The sequence below is a fragment of the Mastigoproctus giganteus genome, chromosome 7 (genome assembly GCF_048544385.1).
Source record: "Mastigoproctus giganteus isolate SK-2022 chromosome 7, ASM4854438v1, whole genome shotgun sequence".
In the NCBI taxonomy this organism is placed as follows: domain Eukaryota; kingdom Metazoa; phylum Arthropoda; class Arachnida; order Uropygi; family Thelyphonidae; genus Mastigoproctus; species Mastigoproctus giganteus.
The window spans coordinates 8,206,151-8,226,156 of NC_143581.1; the positions used below are offsets into that span (position 1 = coordinate 8,206,151).

The 20,006-nt window shown below is 36.7% G+C and overlaps 1 protein-coding gene across 2 annotated transcripts in view; it reads right to left on the reverse strand.

The window, feature by feature from the left end:
* The window catches only part of Dysb (dystrobrevin binding protein dysbindin), an 82,962-nt gene that overhangs the window by 29,499 nt on the left and 33,457 nt on the right, over positions 1-20,006 (reverse strand). For both annotated transcript variants that reach the window (XM_090378636.1, XM_090378635.1), the window contains exon 3: positions 18,400-18,438. In XM_090378636.1, coding sequence (XP_090234762.1) covers positions 18,400-18,438 — 39 coding nt within the window. The remainder of the gene's footprint in view (positions 1-18,399; positions 18,439-20,006) is intronic.

The window sequence follows — 20,006 nt, forward strand, 5'->3', positions numbered from 1 at the left end:
CTTAAGCTCTTCAGTCTGGACTGTATATAATTATGAAAATACTGGTAAATTTTAAAAACAATGTTCTCTACATCAACTTCCCAAAGTTCTGCGGCATTCTGAAGACAATTGTTCAAAATATGTGCAGGGCAGCCCACTCCAATCAAAGTCTTGTTATGCAACAATTTCTTTAATTTTGCAAAGACATTATTCCCTTCTTCATTTTGTCTCAGTCCTCCAAACATTGTATTGCAGATGTCCCCAGTGAATGTAATACATTTTTCACACAAACCATTTTTTTTCAAGAGTTTCTTTAACATACGTAGAAATGGTATCTGCAGTCTTGTTAGGCATCTTCTGTAATTCAATTAATTTTGTTTGTAACCCTCCTTCATTTACATCAAAATACTGAATAATTAATGGGAAGATTTTTTTCAGAAACATGATTACTTCCATCAGTTGAGACCCCACAGTACGCAATTTTATTTTCTTTTAAAGTTTTTACAGTAACATTAAGAGAATGATTTGCAAGTACAAAGTTTACAATGGCTTCTGTCTTGGTTCTAGAGCAGGAAAATCTTTTTGCTATCTCAGAATCAAAAAATACATTTTTTAACATGACAGTTGTGTAATCCATTGATTTGTAACTATTATAATGTTTAACAGTGTGAAAAGCAAAGGTACCCTCTGCAGCAGCCAGATCATATTCTATTTTACCGACAGCTTTGACAAAAAAATGTGTAACCTTTCCCGAAGAGGCCTCACCTTGAACTGCTTTCTTGTGCTTCTCAGTTTCATGTGATGCTTCAAATCACCAACCCCTTTACTGGCTACTGAAACATATGTCCCCATTCTGCAAACTTTACATTCAGCTTCCCATTCCTCTCGGCCAGATACAAAACATGGAAATTTGTTTTTCATCTCTTCTGTAAACATGCACTTCCTTTTAGGAATTTTAGGGGAAGTATAGTCTTTATAATATTAATTTTTATAATTGAAATAATAATAAATATTTTTTATTGTAAGTAGTGAAGCATAAATTTTATTAAGGTTAGGTTATGTTTTACATTCACAACTAAACTAACCTAATTGCAGAAAAGTACCTACAGGTATAAAGATGAATAATAAATATTTTTGTAATTAAAGTGAAAAACAGTATTTTAAAAAAAGGTAAACTTTGGTATTAAATAAACTAGTGTCTGCCTCTTGATTGGATCGTTGATAAGTATACCAAATTTAGTCGACAGTACGCAACTTTCGATCAATCTGGTGTGCACACAGCTCAAATCCACGTTTTCATATTCTGCAATCACTAGAGAAAACAGTCCCTCTAACTGTCAATATTTATTTGACATGCTGGAATTCCTGTAAATTATATATCTTTTTCTAGCACACCATCTGATCTTCACGCATTATCTACTCTCTAAACCAAAATATTGTATTGCTAGACTATATAAAATTTATATGTACGTAAATTCTGAAGCAGGCGTGGGTTGGTAACAATCTCAATGCACTAAACTGAGCGTCGTCGGGGTTTTCCGCCTAATTGTCAACACAGAAATTCGAATTGAAGAATCGTCTCCTATTCTGAAAAAGATTCTGTATAACGTAACTCGGTAGTTTTCATGGAGCTTGCATAAAAAAAAAAATGGCGTATAATATAAAAATCCGGACATTTAGACAAATTTATAAAAATCCACCCAGACAAAAATTTTAGACAAAAAAATCCGGACAAATCCGGTTAAAAGAGGACGGGTGGTAACCCTATATATACATATTAGCAAGATTAAATTAAAAACAAAAAGTAGCATTTAAGGTTCAAATACGACAGTACAATACTGTAATACAATGCTTATAAATGCATTATACTACAGTATTGTACTAATTTTATTTATTGCAATTTAATTATTTTAGGAGTTAACCTAATGTTAAATTTTTTGAATCTTGTAACTGTGCAGATAGATTAAAATAGTGCATTTAATATTAATTAGGGTGTTTTTTTCTTTGATTGGGAAAAATAAATTTTTCATTTTTTTTTTTTAAATCAGAATTTTCAAATTTTCTGATTTGAAAAAAAAAAAAAAAAAAAAAATCCTCATTATCTGCATAATGTACACAAATAATACTTGTTTTTGACATTTTCCTATTATTCTTTATCTATATGGGTGGATTTTATTTTCTATTTAAAATTTTTTTTTTGCTATATTTCCAGTGTGGTCAGTGTCAACAAGAATATTTATCATATTGTTGACTATTAGTACTTTTAGTTATTACTGGGGTAGATATACTAATTTATGCGCAGAGACAAGACAGGTCATGTGTCCCTCTTTCATTAAAACCAAAAGCAAACGTAAAAAAGTTGCAAAATTCCATGGAACTCAGTTTGAAAAACCTATAATGTAACCAATACCCCAAATAGCCTAGAGGAGGTTTTATCAAAATAAGAAACTAGCCTACGGGCACTGAACATCTTGCATAAAAATAGGTCATATTTTGTTAGTTCATTTGCATTCTGGTCTATTATTGGACCATCTTCAGTAAGAAAATCAATATATAATAATCTACTACTGCTACTCCTGCCTAAGTGTGTCTGAGAGAGAGAGAGAGAGAGAGAGAGAGAGAGAGAGAGAGAGAGAGAGAGAGAGAGAGAGAGAGAGAGAGAGAGAGAGTTGTTATTTGGTTTTTAGGAGCATTAGCAAACTAGGGAATGACCACCACATATCCGCTCCGGGGATATGTGGTGGTCATTCCCTTGACCTTTCCGCATCCTCCGTATTTGGTGGTGACTGGCTTGAACTGCTGCTCCTGCCCACCTGGCTACGGAGGCGCCAAAGAGAGAGAGAGACAGAATGATTCAACACCTGTTATTATCAGCATTAAGTGATTTAGCACTCTAAAAATGTGATGGTAATGGAAGTTTTAATAATAAAAATTTCATTTTTTTTATTATAATGATGAATAGTACAAAAAAAAAAAAAATATATATATATATATATAGTAACAAACTGCTTCAACATCAATAAACTCCAACTTCAAAAACAACAGAAAAGAGAAGTTAATACTTATTCAGATAAACACTGAGCCACTTATAAACAGTAATTTTATATTTGTATCTGCAATAAAAAAAATTGAGTGCAGCCTATAGTGCCAACAAAGAGAGGAAGTGGTTTGCTGCGCATGAATATATTTTTAAGTTAATAAAACCTGTAATTTAGTTTATAATCTATAATTTAATAAAATCTATATTAATTGGTTAATTTTATTCACATTATCCAGTCCCATTTTTATTTTGTAGTCAATGATAAAGCAAAAGATTTTTCATGTCTTGAAGCTAGTTTAATAAAATTTATTTAAAGAAGTTAGGTAATGCACACATTGCATTATATTTCAAGTGTATTAAGTCATCAAATAATACACCTCGTGGGTTAAAAACTTTTATACTCAAGAAGTGTTCATATGGTGAGTAGCTGAAAATGCTTAGTGAAAACCCTAACGATATTTTGTAAGTTCTGAAATTCTGAGAAAAAAGATCAGATCTGTGCAGAAATGGTGCTGATGTGGCTTTTCATTCTCAAGTAATACCTGACCATCTGTAACCTACTTTCATTCATAATAGAGGGCATTTAAAAAGTATGTACAAAAGATTCGACACATTTCCATTATAAGAAAAGAAAAGAAAAAAAAAAAGGATATAAATGTGTCCATTTCCAAATGGTTATAGACCTATGAATGGTAAAAAAAAATAATAAAACAAAAAATAAATAAGCTGACAGGTTTGTAGAAAAACTTGATATACAGTAAACCCTCGCTATTCGCGGTTTCGCTTATTGGCTGTCACTGATTTAATATAAAATGAAACCTAAAAAAATGTGAATTTTAAAGCGCCGTGAACATTTTCCGCCATAAAAAAACATGGGCGTGGCTAAAATTATCTTTCCCGGTCAAAACAGCGCTCAGTGGGTGGGGGGAGAGGGGTGACAAAATCGCGAGCGTGGATGTTTCTTGCTAATCCTTGTTCAGTATGTGTTATGCGCTTGTCATGGAAGGTTTCGTCGTTTGTTTTTAATTTATATGCTTATAAATTGATATGCTTACAAAAGTGATAAATCTACCATTTTGCAGTATAAAACAGACTTTTTCGAGTGTGTTAACGGAAGAAAGTGACTTTATTGTGGACAAGTTCTTTGTAACCCGTACAAAAATATGGCTACGAATAACAAGGGAAATGTGAAAAGATCAAAGAAGGTGATGACATTAGCGAATAAAACTGAGTTATTAGACAAAATTTCTAATGGTGAAAGTGTCTCCTCAGTGGCAAAACATTATAAAATCAATGAGTCAATGGTACGATCAATCAAGAAATCGGAAGAAAAAATCCGCTGTAGTGTCCTTGAAAACGCGCTAATTGCTTCAAAAATTTTCTCTGTAACTCGTGATGTTAAATTAGAAAAAATGGAAAAGGCTTTAAATCTGTGGATAGAAGACCGAACTCAAAATAAAATTCCGTTAAGTTCACTCATTATTCGTGAAAAGGCAAAACTCCTTTATCAACACTTTAGCGAAACTGGTGATAGCACTGGCGGGATACGTTTTTTAGCTAGCAAAGGCACTGGTTTGAAAGATTTGTTTCAAATTTCTAATAAATATTACATGTAATATTAAATTGTTTCTTATTTTCATTTCGATGCCATATGCTTGCATTTGACTATGTACTGTCTATGTACATAGTCATATTATGAAGGTACATATACATACATAGACAAAATTTTAGACTATATATTTCATACTTTGGAACGGAACCCCTTTATTACTATGGGAGCCATAACTTAGTATTTGCGTTTTTGGTATTTGCGGCATTTCTTAGGAAATGTAACCCCCGCAAATAGCGGGGGTTTACTGTACTAGTTTTTACTAGAATACCAAGGTACCAAGTATAGCTAGTTTTGGTTTGCTAGCTATACTTGGTACCTAATTTTTCTATATATGGTACAGATGTAGAAAACCTAGGTAAGTGTATGCTTATTTTTAATTTTATATTTTTTTTACCATTCAAACTCTATGTCAAGACTGAGTGGTGGTGTGAGGGTGCATAAGTACATGTGCTTAGAGTGACTGGGGTTCAAGCTGTGTTTCAAACAGTTCAAATACCATACTGTTTCACATATTCTCTGTATCTTGTGAACTCCTCTGACTGTGTGGTCATCCTGGAGTATAAACAGGAAATTTATTTATATTATGTCAAGGAGCTAGGTATATTCTTGCTGTGTGTATGCCATATCCAAAAATATCATTATCCGCTTGCTGCTCCTGTCTAAGTGACATATTATTATATGCTTGCTACTCCTGTAGTTATTATCTCATACACTTGCTTTCTTGCATTGCATGCCTCTACTACTACTCCTACTGAATTGAACAAAAAGATCTAAACCTCCCAAAAACTTCCTCATTCATTTCATGAATATTTCACATGGTCACAGTGATGTCCATTTTCACCTAGAGTGCACCAAGTCCCACTCACTTTTTCTAACAGAATTATTTTTGCTTAAACTGAACTCAGTTTCTCTAATTAGCATTAACAGTGGGAAATGATGCAAGAAAGCAAGCTTATACAGCATCAGCCAGAAAGAAAAAAAAAAAAAAAAAAAAAACACTTCCCATTTCACCTATTCATTCCCTCCAATAGTTTGTCTAATTCTTCAATGAATTTATTTAAGCTATCAACTTCCACAATATATGAAGTTTGTTCCAGTAATCACCCACCTGCTGGCTAAAAGACAAACTTCTGCATATCTATTCTGCAATCATATTTCCTCATTTCAATTTGTGCCTCCCTCATGTGTGTGTGGTCTGAGCAAAAGTAAGAATCCCATCATCAGCAATGATGCTTGCTCAATCCATTCAAAGCTTAAACACCTCAATCAGATCACCTCGCAGATGCCTGGTCTCCAGATGCTGCAATTTCCAGAAATGAAGCCTTTCCTGATAAGAGCACCCTTTTGTTCCCCTCACCAATCTCGTTGCACTTCTCTGTACCCATTCCGGCAGCTCTACATCCTTAAAATGTGGCCTCCAGACCTGTAAGCAGTATTCAAGATGTGGGTAGACCATTGCCTTACATAATGGGATAATCACCTTCTTATCCCTGCTAGCAAAAATTCCTGTATAACACTGACAAAACCCCATAAGCTGTCCTGGCAGCCTGTCTGCATTGCTCAGGGAACTTCATATCTGACTGCACAATTATCCCTATTTTTCATTTTCCACTATCCTGAGTGTAAAGCACATGGGGTAGGTATGTTTATGTAAGATTACTGCTAACATAAATAGTAGTACATATGCAGTATTTTGCATTTGTCAATATTAACTTCAATTGCCATTTTTAAGCCCATCTGCCTAACTTCTCTAGATCCTGTTGCAGTAGCATATCATCATTCCTGTCATTAACCATCCTGCCAGCCTTTGTATCATCTGCAAACTTTGACATGAAGTCTGATGTTTCTTCAATTTCATTGATAAAAATTGTAGAAAACAACAATGGGCCTAACACCAAACCACGAAGGACACCAGTATTAAAATTAGTCCACGAAAAGCAATGTCCATTGATTACAATGTGTCTTCTCCTACTCAACCATCCCTTTATCCATAACAGCAACTTGCCCTTAATGCCACACTGCTCCAATCTGTAGAGCAGCCTTTTAAGTGCAACAGTATCAAAAGCTTTCTTAAAATCTCATGTGGTGGCAAAACCATGTTACATGGGACTAAAACCAGTACAAAACGGGGTGTTATGTTCCAAAAGCTAACAAAAATATAAAAAAGTTATAAAAAAGCTAACACTTTTTTATAACTATCGGAAACTTATTTTTATTAAAAACAGTAATAACTGAACAATCCATCTTACAAATCACTCATCTTACAAATGGGTGGCCATATTTTGAAAATTGGCAAGCGGGACAACTTGGAACCCAAAGGGGTTCCAAGTTGTCTTGCTTGCTATGATGTGATCACAGTTCCTGTGATCACATTATAGTATCCAATTAAATGGTCAGATAAGACTTCCCCTTAACATGCTGTGTCCAAGCTATAACTGAAGTTTTGTCTAGATGATCCTGCAATGCTTCTTTAACGAGTGGCTCCATTAATTTCCTCATACACAGAAAAAAAGAAGAACAACATTAAAGCTTAGTGACAAACGTGATATTATCCGAACTATTACATAAGGGTCACCCAGAAAGTTAATTCATATACCCATGTGTATTGCATCTGTAAATTGTGTGTTCTCTGGTTGATTCCCTGTTTTGCTGGATGAAAAACCCCAGTTTCTGGGGAAAAAACCTTGCTATCTATGACTCAGATCGACTAACTCGGCCATGGAGTGAAAAAAAGCCCATAAAAGTGCCTCACGTCATTGACAGGATTCAAACCCAGGCCTTTTCCACCCAGCGTGGGGAGGACAGTGACTATAGCACTGTGCTACTGGTGCAGACTAAACTTGATATTATAAACACACCATTCTATTTTGAACGGGATGTTTTGGACGGAGTAGGAGTGCATTAATGGCAGAATATAACATTGGCTCATCAACATGTTTATGTACAGTTAATAAAAATTGCATTATTAATCTCTATTTCTTATTTAACCCCATTATTTCTGCATTAAATGAAATAAAAATAAAACTTTCTAGATAATGGAAAAATCGAAAAAACACCTTGAATCCCTGAAGGTGCCGTTATTCTGAAAGTCTGCTGTATATGGTGTGGCTATAAATAACAAGTCTGTGGAAATAAAATAAATAATGAAATATTAAGATTCTTAGCAAAGCTTATCTTAGTACTCACCTCCTAATAAAGATAATAAGCTTTGCTACGAATCTTAATAGATAATCAAAGTACTTCAAGCTTTTAACTGTAAAATTAGTCATAATGAAATATTTCATACCTTACAAGCTGACCCATTCAAAATAATTGCTTTGGACTTGCACACACTGTTCCATATGTTTCTTCCAAGCACAGAAAAATTCTAGAGGTTATCTTCTGTAAGCGCTTTTAATACTTTGGTTTATTTTTTCTGAATGTCTTCAATGGATGAAAATTTTTCAATTTAGAGAGGGGAAAAAAAGTCACAAGGGGCTAGGTCTTGTGAATAGGGTGCATGTTCACACACACAATGATTTGTTTGGTTGTGACTGCCTTTTAATTTCTGGGTCGTACTGGAAATGTCAACTTCATAGCAAGTAATTACAATACTCAGAAAGTCTGGTCCTCAATTTTTTCAAAATATCTTCAAAAACTTGGAGAATCTTCTCATTCTTTGATCTTCATAATTTATGGCACCATCTTGGCACATACTTTTCTCATGCCTTCTTCGTCCATACTGAGTTCTAATGTAACCATTCAAATGCTTAAATGACAATCACTTCTAATCAATGTCCTTATTTGTTCCACATTTTCATCAGTTTTCATGGATACCATATGGCCTGGTCATTTGTCATTCTCTCTTCCTTCTAAAAATCTTTTATGTCATTCACACACACAAGCTCTTAACATTGTTTCTTCCCCATAAACTTAACATAACAACTCATAAGACAGTTGGTTTTGTTAAAAATTTTAAGGTTGATTCGTTGCTTGATTCTTTTGCCTGTCATTTTTCCAGAAAACTGCAAAAACAAAAGACAATGAAAACATGTCTCACTGCGAAGTGAATGAGTGTGTTGGAACATGACATGGCAGACAACTAGGGAAAGGTTCAAGGTCAACTGCTATACCACTGTTTCACAGGTGGCACTTGGTGTGTAGTGGCTACATGCAGCCACCACACACCAAGAAATCCAAAGAAGAAAAAATTAGTCAAGAAACACTTGTTATGATGAACGGAAGGCAAAAAATGAAGAGCAAGATAAACACTGACAAGGAGAAAATTGAATATACTGAGTTATGCAAAGCCATTAGAAAGAGACTCAGAGAGGACATAAGAAGATTTAACACAAGAAAAGTAGAACAAGCATTAAGGGAAAACAAAGGATTTAAATCAGCAGCCATGAGCAGTAATCCAGAAAGACAAATGATAAAAAAGACTGAAGAATAGTGATGGTGTACTTAAACAGCAGAGAAGGCATAATTCAAATAGCAGAAGACTACTACAGAGAATTATACAAGGAGCAAGGGAATGATGCCAGCAGTGGGGAAGATGGATTGCAAATTAGCAACACATATGACATACCCGATATTCTTCCTGATGAGGTAGAACACGCATTGAAGAAAATGAAGAATCAGAAAGCCCTGGGGGAAGATGAAGTTACTGTAGAGTTGTTAAAATTGGGATTAGCATTAGCATTAGTAGAGGCATACGATGCAAGAAAGCAAGCTTATTCAGCATCAGCCCAAAAAAAAAAACCCTCTCCCATTTCACCCCTCCGTTCGTTCGAAATACCTGTCCAGTTGAGCTTTAAATTTGTTTAGGCTATCAACTTCAACAACAAGTGATGGAAGTCGGTTCCACCAACCAACCACCCGCTGGCCAAAGGCAAATTTCCGCACATCTATCCGACATCCGTCCTTCCTCAATTTGAATTTATGCCCTCTGAGGTGATTATTCTGAGAAAGATGAAGAATCCCATTGGCATTGAGCATGCTCAAACCATTCAAGGCCTTATACACCTCTATCAGATCACCTCGCCGGTGCCTAGTCTCCAGACTCTGTAATTTGCAAAACTTAAGCCTTTCTTCGTAAGAGCAACCCTTTGTTCCATTTACTAATCTTGTTGCCCTTCTCTGTACCCGTTCCAGCAGCTCTACATCCTTCTTGAAATGAGGCCTCCAGACCTGTATACAGTACTCAAGATGTGGCCTAACCATTGCCTTATACAAGGGAATAATCACATCCTTATCCCTGCTAGAAAAATTCCTGTATATCATTGACAAGACACCATGAGCTACTCTTGCAGCTCGTCTGCACTGCTCAGAGAACTTCATATCTCCCTGCACAATTACCCCCAGGTCCTTTTCATTCTCCACCACTGTCAGTGTGGTACCGCAGAGTTGATACGTTGCTCTGGGGTTACTGTTTCCCATATGCAGTACTTTACATTTGTCAATGTTAAACTTCATTTGCCACCTCTCAGCCCATCTGTTCAACCTTTCCAGATCCTGTTGCAGCAGCATAGCGTCAGTAGTGTCCTTGACGACCCTGCCAACCTTTGTATCATCTGCAAACTTGGACATTAAACTTGATATCCCATCATCAATATCATTCATAAACACCGAAAACAACAACGGACCCAACACTGAACCTTGAGGAACTCCACTAATAACATTAGTCCACGTTGAGCAGTGTCCATTGATTACCACTCTCTGTCTTCTGCCACTCAACCATCCCCTTATCCATAGCAGCAATTTGCCTCCAATGCCACACTGCTCCAATTTGTGCAGCAGTCTTCCATGTGCAACAGTATCAAAAGCCTTTCTAAGATCCAAATATATAATATCAAAGTTATTCCCTGCATCCAGTTCTTTTGTGACTACATCATAGTATCCAATCAAATTGGTCAGGCAAGACCTGCCCTTAACAAAACCATGCTGCGTCTGAGCTATAACTGAATTCTTGTCTAGATGATCCTGCAGTGCTTCTTTAACCAGTGCCTCCATTAATTTACCTGGAACAGAAGTTAAACTAACAGGTCTATAATTACTTGTGTCAGCCTTTGATCCTCCTTTGTGAATTGGGGTTACATTTGCACATCTCCAGTCTATGGGTACCTCCCCTGAGTCCAAAGAAGCTCTCATAATTATGGCTAGGGGTTTGCATACTTCCTTTGCTGCCTCCTTTAATATAACTGGATAGATCCCATCCACCCCAGGTGCCTTTTTTATGTTTATCCTCAACAATCTCTCCTCCACTTTCCTCTCAGTTATTACAAAATCATCCAGCTCACTGCCAATGTTTACTTTACCTACATCATTCTCCTTCCTGAATAACTCCTCATGCGTGAATGTAGATGCAAAATACTCGTTTAGATTGTTAGCCACCTGAGCAGGATCCTCAACTGTTGAACCATCAATATCCAGTGGACCAATCTGATTCATCCCTTTCCTTCTCGAGTTCAAGTATGTAAAGAACTCTTTTCTGTTTTTCTTTGCATCCTTTGCCAAGGATTTTTCGTAGTCTGCCTTTGCCTGCCTAATCTCCTTTGTGACTTGGTTACAGACCAACTTATATCTATCATAGGCTTCCATGTCACCCATTAATTTATATGTATCCCATGCATTTTTCTTCTCTGCCACATGTCTCATTAGTTCATCTGACAACCATTTAGGCCTAAACCTTGAACAATATTTCTTAGTTGGTATGTAAAGCCTGGTAGCCTCCAAGATTAGTTCCTTGAATGCTTCCCATTTTGAGTTTGCTGTTGGTAACATCATCAGTTGGTCAAATTAAGAGACATAACACAAAAACTGGCAAGGCTCTTCACAAAGTGCATTAGAAAAGGTGTGACGCCTAGGCAGTGGAATAATGCAATCATAGTTTTGCTGCATAAGAAAGGAGATAAATCAGAAATTGGAAATTACAGACCAATTAGCTTGTTATCCCACATCTACAAGTTGTTCACAAGGGTCATTACTAACAGATTAGAAAGAATACTTGATGAGAATCAACCGAAAGAGCAAGCTGGCTTTAGGACAGGATTCTCAACTATGGATCACTTTCACGTAATATCACAGCTAATGGAGAAAGCAAATGAATATAAAACACCATTATGCCTGGCATTTGTGGATTATGAAAAGGCATTTGACTCCATACAGCATAAGGCAATGTTTCGGGCACTGGAAAGACAAGGCATAGATACCCCACATATTATGATTTTGAAGAACATATATGAGAATGCTACCTCCTTTATTAGACTAGACAAACACAGCAGGAAATTTAAAATCGAGAAAGGAGTTTGACAAGGAAACACAATATCTCCGAAGCTGTTTAATGCTGCCCTTGAGGAAGCTTTCAGAAGATTAGATTGGTCGCAGAAAGGAGTCAATGTGAACGGAGAGTATCTAAACCATTTACGATTTGCAGATGACATTGTGGTCATAAGCCACGATCCCAAAGAATTAGAGGAAAATCTTTGGAGGATTTTGGACTAAAGATGAATATGGCTAAAACAAAAATAATGATGAACAAGTATGCCACAGAAAGGGAAATGATTGAAGGAGCAGTAATTGAAAAGGTGGAGTCATATACTTATCTGGGACAAGTTATTAGCTGTAATAATGATAAATGGCTGGAAGTCAAGAGAAGAATAAATTTTGGATGGATAGCATTCAGGAAATATAGTCACATACTGAAGAGCAATATCCCAGTTTGTCTGAAACGTAAAATAATGAACCATTGTATACTCCCCACCATGACTTATGGAAGTGAAACTTCCATAAGTCATGGTGGGGAGTATACATTGGTGAGTATACATTGGGCACTCACCAAAAGAATGGAAGAGAAGCTGAGAACTAGCGAAGAATGGAACGAATTATATTGGGAATCAGACTGTTAGATAAGAAGAGAAACACACGGATTAGGCAGCAAACTCAAGTAAAGGACATTCTGATCAAAACAAAATAACTAAAATGGTCTTGGGCAGGACACAGCTCGAAGTCATGATGACAGATGGACTAAGAGAATAACAGAATGGTACCTAAGAGGAGCTAGAAGAAAACCTGGAAGTTAATGACGGAGATGAACAGATGAAATTCACGAGTTTGTGGGTAGTAAATGGATGGCCAGTGCTCAAAATAGAAGGTTGTTGTTGTTGTTGGTGGTGTGGAGGTTTTTCGGCACAAGGGCAACTGAGGCCAAAATGTGCCTATTCAGATATTTGGAATGGTACAGTAGTTTGCCTTATTTGTTATTAGATATATTCATAAAGTCTAATTTGAGATAAGCGAAAAGCTCATCCAGATTGGCATTGTTTCCCAATAGGTGGGTTAGTGATAAAGGTTTCACTTGTGTTAGGGAAAGGAAGGTAGTATTTCTGATATGGGAGTAATACGAACAATCTAACAGAATATGTCGAACTGTAAGTTGTGATGAACAATGCATGCATACAGGAGGGTCATCGCCCATGAGCAGGAACAAGTGGGTCAGGTGTGTGTGCCCTATGCGCAATCTTGCCAGTATTACTTCTTCATGCCTGTTTTTCCTCGAGCTCGAGCTCCATATTTGTGGTTCTTGTTTAATTTCAAATAATTTATTGTTTGTCTGTGTCTTCCAAATGTTTAACAATTGTTCCCTACAGACACGTCGGATATGTTTTAATAAATCTATATAGGGTACTTGGTAAGATGGAGGTGCGTTGCTCTTTGGGTGTTTAGCTGCTTGGTCTGCTGTTTCGTTACCTGTGATTCCAGCATGCCCTGGAATCCAACAGAAACTTACGGTATGATTCAGATTCCTCAAATGATTTAAACGAGACCGGATTTCTTTTATTATGGGATGTGGGGTTGAGAAATTGTTACTTATTGCGGAAAGCGCACTCATGGAGTCTGTATATATTAAACTATTAGTGTTGAGACAGATATTGATATTGTATATAGCTAGGTGGATTGCATAAAGTTCTGCAGTATAACTGCTACATTCAGCCGGGAGAGATACAGATACTGTAAATGTGGGAAAGACTGCTGCAGCACCTACGGCATCATCTGATTTTGAGCCATCTGTATATATTAAGCAGCTCTGCGCATTGCTAGCGGCATGTCCTTCGTGCAGTTGCTTGATGTAACAGCTTTCCATGGACTTTTTTCCCCATTGTTGGAAATAGGTATCACAGTGAGGTGGGTTTGAGGACCAAGACGGATCAGATATTTTGGTTTCTTTGAGTGTGTTTTCAAAATGAACATTCCAGCTATGCATCACATCTTGTAGTCTAATACCAGTTGGTCTATTTTCAGTGGGTTTATTGTTATAGAATGTTACCCTTTCAGGATTGAAAAGCAGCGGTTGATTCGGATGATCTGGAAGGCTTTTAATCCTGGCTGCATAGGTGAGGAGTAACATTTTCCTTCTGAGGTGGAGTGGTAGTTCGTATGCCTCTATATAGAGACTTTGGACCGGAGATGTTCGGAAAGCTCCAAGAGCAGTGCGAAGAGCACTGTGCTGTATTGTATTCAGTCTTGTAAGTACAGTTTTCCTAGCTGAGTCGTATACTATTGAACCATAATCTAGACGAGACCTGATGAGCGAACGATACAAATGTAGGAGAGTGCATCTATCTGCACCCCATGCCATGGCAGAGATGGCTCTGAGTATATTGAGTTTTCTCATGCAGAGAGTTCTGAGATAAGTTATGTGCATGGCAAAATTGAGTTTAGTATCTAATATTAAACCTAAAAAGCGGATATTGCTGGCAAGAGGGATTGGTTGGTTTTTTAATTTAAGTTCAGGCTCTGGATGTAATTTGCACTTTTTACAGAAATGAACTGCAATTGTCTTTTGTTTTGACAGGCGATAACCATTTTGTACAGTCCATGTCTCTAACTTATTTATGGTAAGTTGTAACTGTCTCTCTATGCTGTTAATGGTTGGTGAATGGCATGATATAGCAAGATCGTCGGCATACATATATATTTCTACGGTTTTGGGGATATTCTGTGTCATGGTATTTAGTCTAATTGCGAAGAGGGTAGGACTAAGTATGGACCCTTGAGGCACCCCTTCTTCTTGAATAAAATATTGTGAAAGTACATTCTGGTGACGAACTTGAAAGGTTCTACACTTGAGAAAGTTCTGGATGAATTGAGGTATCTGTCCTCTCAACCCTAGGGTATACAGCTCTCGAAGAATGCCATACCTCCATGTGGTATCGAATGCCTTTTCAATATCTAGACTCACCATTACCAGATGTTCATTTTTAACATATGCATTCCGAATGTTAGTTTCGGCTCTTATCATAAGGTCCAAACAGGATCTGTTTTGTCTGAAGCCATATTGGTTGATATTTAGTAGCATTTTGCTTTCTAGTATCCATTTTAATCTCCTATGTATCATTTTTTCTAGTGTTTTACTCAAACAGCTGGTTAGGGAAATTGGTCGGTAGTTTTGTGGAAGCGATTGATCCTTTCCTGGTTTTGGAAAGGCAAGAATTACAGAATGATGCCATGAGGAAGGATAAACACATTCAAGAAATATCCTGTTGTAGAATACTAGTAATAATCTTAAAGCTGTATTATTTAGGTGTTTAAGCATTATATAGTAGATTCCGTCCGGTCCTGCTGAGCTGTTTGCTGATCTGTTCAGAGCTTCTTGGAGTTCAGCTAGGATGAATGGTTGATTATAAGGAAGGGATTGGTTGGTGTTGAAATTTAATTTATATTTTTCTGCAGAGGTTTTGATTTTCAGGAAAGGATTGTCGTACGCAGAAGCTGATGATATTTGACTGAAGGTCTCTCCAAGGAAATCACATATTTCCTTTGGGGAGGACAGTTCTCGTCCATTCTTAATCAAGATTGGAGCAGAAAAGGGAATGTACTTATTATTTAATTGTTGGATTTTCTTCCATATTAGCCGACTGCTGGTGTCCTTCGTGATGGTACTGGCAAATGTTATCCACGCTTCTTTTTTGGCTTGTTTCCTGATTTGTCGTGCCCTTGCCTTCTGTTTTTTATATAAAATGAGGTTGGCTGTTGTAGGAAATCTACGAAACAGGTTCCAAGCTTTATTTCTTTCTCGTTTTGCACTGTTACAGGCCTCATTCCACCAGTGTTTTGCATGTCTTTTTTGGTTTCCAGAGGATTGAGGAATTGCCTCAGAAGCTGCTGCCAAAATTTGTGCGGTGATGTGCTCTGTGACTTTATCTATTGGTTGTGTTCTAATAAATTGATCATCAAAATAAACACAGAATGAATATTTTGTCCAGTTCGCTTTCGTGAATTTCCATTTTACTCTGTAATCTGGAGAATGGGATTGTTTTGTTTGAATTTTACATATAATTGGAAAATGATCGCTGTTGTGTGGATCATATAAGGTTGACCACTCCATACTGGGGAACAGTATGGGAGAACAGATTGACAGATCAATTGCTGAAGAGGAGCCTGTGGGTAGATGGACATAAGTGTGATGGCCAGTATTTAGCAAGGTTAACTGCTGTTGATTCAGTAATGTCTCTATCATATGTCCTCTTTTATCCATGCTTGAAGATCCCCACAATGGGTGATGCCCATTGAAATCTCCCAAAAGGCAGAAAGGTTTTGGCAATTGTGCTATAAGATCTTCTAGTTCTTTAAGCATGAAAAGTCTGTTTGGTGGGAGGTATATTGAAACAAGAGTTAGTGTTATTCCAAGCGCAATACGCACAGCAACAGCTTCTAAGTCAGTCTGTAGAGAGATATGTCGAACTGGGATTTTAGAGTTAACTAGTATTGCTACTCCTCCATGTGCGGATTTTGCAGTATTCCTGTCTTTTCTGTACATTGTGAAGTTTCTAATTGAGAGAGTTACCTGTGGTGTTAAATTTGTTTCTTGCAGACAAACACTCACTGGATTGTACTTATTAACCAGGTCATATATATCATCAATATTGGCTCGTATGCCTCTGCAATTCCATTGAAGTATGTGCTGCATTACTTGCTTTTAGGAGTTGTGTTTAGATCCGTCTGTTTTTTTGAAGCAGTTTGTTTGTAACGATCTGATTTATTTCTGTCTTTTTTGGGGAAAACCGGTCTCTCTGTATCCATGTGTTCTTCTGCATGAAGTTCTAATATAGTTTCTTCTTGGTCAGTTTTGTTGTCAACATCCATATGTATAGGGAATTGTTTCTTGGTCTGAGCATGGTCTGTAGGTACTGTTTTTTCTGCTTTTTTTGTAGTTTCAGGCACGTTAGGAGGAACTGAAATAGGTGTATTAATTCCTTGTTCCAGTTGCTTGTGTTTGGCAGGTTGTGGCTTAGCATTAAGCACGGACCTGGCCCAATCTGCAAAAGAAATGTTTGGAGGGACTGCAATGTCAGTTTGAGTAGCAATAGAATGATTTTGTTGGATTGCTTGTGCATACGTGCGTTTTGGCATAAACTGCATGATGTGCTTTTTGGCTTCCTGATACGTTACTTTCTTTTCTGTTTTGTATTTTTGTATTTCTTTCCCCACTTTCCACATTTCACAATTTTTGGAATATGCCGGATGGTTACCTTTGCAATTGGGACAGGTGAAGGAGGTTACGGTACAATCAGCTTGAGTGTGTTCTGTTGAGCCACAGTTTGGGCAAATCATAGTGCCACGGCATGCTACCTGGGAGTGTCCATATTTCTGGCATTTGTAACATCTGATGGGATTCGGTATATATGGACGTATACGACAATTCAGATACCCTGCTTTAACCATTGTTGGTAAGTTTGGGGTACTAAAGGTCAGTATTATGTTCCTTGTTGGCTTTAATTCTCCATCTTTCCGGATTAATATTCTTTTTGCATGTATTACTTTTTGATCTGTCAATTCTTGTACAATTTCATCCTCTGAGATGTTAATCAGATCCCACTCTGCTATAACTCCTTTTGATGTATTCAGAGTGGCATGAGGCGTTATTTTCACAGGAATTCCACCAAAAGTAGTCAGTTTTAATAATAATTCCGAGTGTTTTGGCTTCATTGTCTCTACCAGCAGATCTCCAGACTGTAATCGCTTTACCATCTTCGGTGGTCCTGCAGCATTTTCCAAGCATTTCTGGATTAGAAATGGGGATAATTTGCTAACAGGAGAGTCTGATACAGAATGAATAAGGAGAAAGGCTGGGTGATCTTGTTGACATAGATCTGTTTTTTGTCTTTTATTTTGATTTTGATAAGTGTCATGATCGGGTTGGTCTTGATCAGTAGGTGATCTCAACTGATCAAGTGAGGGAAAGGTTTCTTTGTCCATTTTGTACTCCTTTTGGCCCTGAGGGTTTGCTTTCCCACTCAGGTTACCGGCCCCGCCACGGGGAGGCAGGAGTAATGCCACGAGTGGCCAAGCGGTTGTTAGGTTAGTTGGGTTAGTAACTCTAATAAAATTAAAAGGAAAGTTGTCTTTTCTTTCCTGACTTAACTTACAACTTGTAAGATGAAGTCTACAGTGCTTTTTTTAAGAACTTAAGAGAAACTAACGGGGAACTTAAAAGAAGAGTGATTCCTTTAAAGGAGAACGCTTTGAATCGCTTTATAGAGCTCAGAAAATCGCTTGGCCACGGAAAACGCTTGGCATCCGGGGCCCAAAATAGAAGGAACTGGAAAGTTGCTAGAGAGGCCTTCATCCTGCAGTGGATTGAAAATGGCTGATGATGATGATAATGGCTGCATGCACAGCCTCTTTATTTAATAGCCACACCTCATATTAACATAACAGTCCTAGCTACTGCAAGATCTGTTTTCACACATTTCAAATATATATATTTTGTTACATGAAATTCACTTACCTATTAGTTGTTCCATCTCCAACTGTTAAATTCCTAAAACTTTATTAAAAAAAAAAAAAAAACAAGACACATTACAAGATGTGTCAAAGTCACATTAAATATCTCTAAAATTGGGATTAAATCAGACACACAATTTAATTTTTGCATAAATACTCGATATAAAGTCATTCAGAAGCTATAAGGGGAGGGTTCTAATAAACAGGAATTAAAAACTTGGATTTACTATAAATAAAATGAATGCAATGTTTGAGCTTATTTTTAATACATTAACGTTATCTTATAAAAAATTAAAATTCTCTTACTCTTATTAAAATCTCTTTTCATCAGCAAAGTTAGTTAAATTAAAACTTTCCAAATGCCATTTTTGAAGCAAATGAAACAAATCACAAAAGAAAACTTGGAACTTTTGTTTTCACAAAGGTGATTATAATGACGTCGGGGATTTTTAAAATTCTTTTCTGTGGAACCAATTAATGTTATTAAAAAATGCAACTACCAAACAGGAAGCATTTAAAGAGACATTGTTCCTGGTTTAGCCCCAAAGAAATGCTACATGAACTGATGAGTTAGTGACATAGAATAAAAATGAAAGGGGATAATTATAAATTTTGGGGGTGGGGGAATCCCTTACTATAGGGATTTTCCCACACACAAAAAATATATAGTCTATAACCAAATCACACTTGGGGGTAGGGCACACCAAGTCAGATGACAAATCCTTGGCTAAGATTTCAAAGAGAAGCAGAAGGAATTCTCTGCTTATATAAATTAACAATACAGCAATATCCCGCATAGCACTGATAATTGGTACCAAAACTGTTCTGTTTTATGTGAAACCATGCTGATTGAGCTGTAATTATAATGGGTTTTAATTGAATGCATTGCAGAGAAACAGTCTATAAACAAATTATAATAAATCTATAAACAATTTATGCTTGATGGCCAATTAAAAGGATTGACATAAAAAATATTGCAAAAATTTTATTAATGAAAAGGCAACATCATGAGAGACGAGAAAAAAGCTTTGTTTATTTAGGTATTTCAATAATGAAGTCTGTAAAATTTGCTGTAACTTGATGTTATGTTCAACATTCGGATCTCCATTCATAATCACCTTGCAGGCCACGTCAATCCCCCGAAAAACTTTCTCCAATTCTTCTGTTGAAAATTCTTTTGATGCTACTTCAGAATTGTTTTCCTCTTTTTCATATGCAGTTTGCTCATCAATTTAAATGAGAGTTGCATCATCTAAGTCATTTGCATGTGAGTCAATGCATTCATGTACATTGGCAGTGTCCAAAGTTTCAAACCAAAGTCTTTTCTGATCTTCACAATTTCTTCAGCAGTTGTCTGAACTTGCGATTAAAAACCAGTGAAATCATTTGTAAAATGGGGCAAAACATGTTGACAAACAGAACGCATGTTGTTGAGAGTGATTTCTAGCCAAGATGCAGATATATTTTTGATCGCATTCATGATGTTATAATTTTTCCAAAATGTTTGTAAAGATGATGATCCCACTCATGTTGAAGCTTCAATTGCTTGGGAAAAAGTTTGCCACAGATAATACGCCATGAATGTAGCAATTACGCCTTGATCCATGGGTT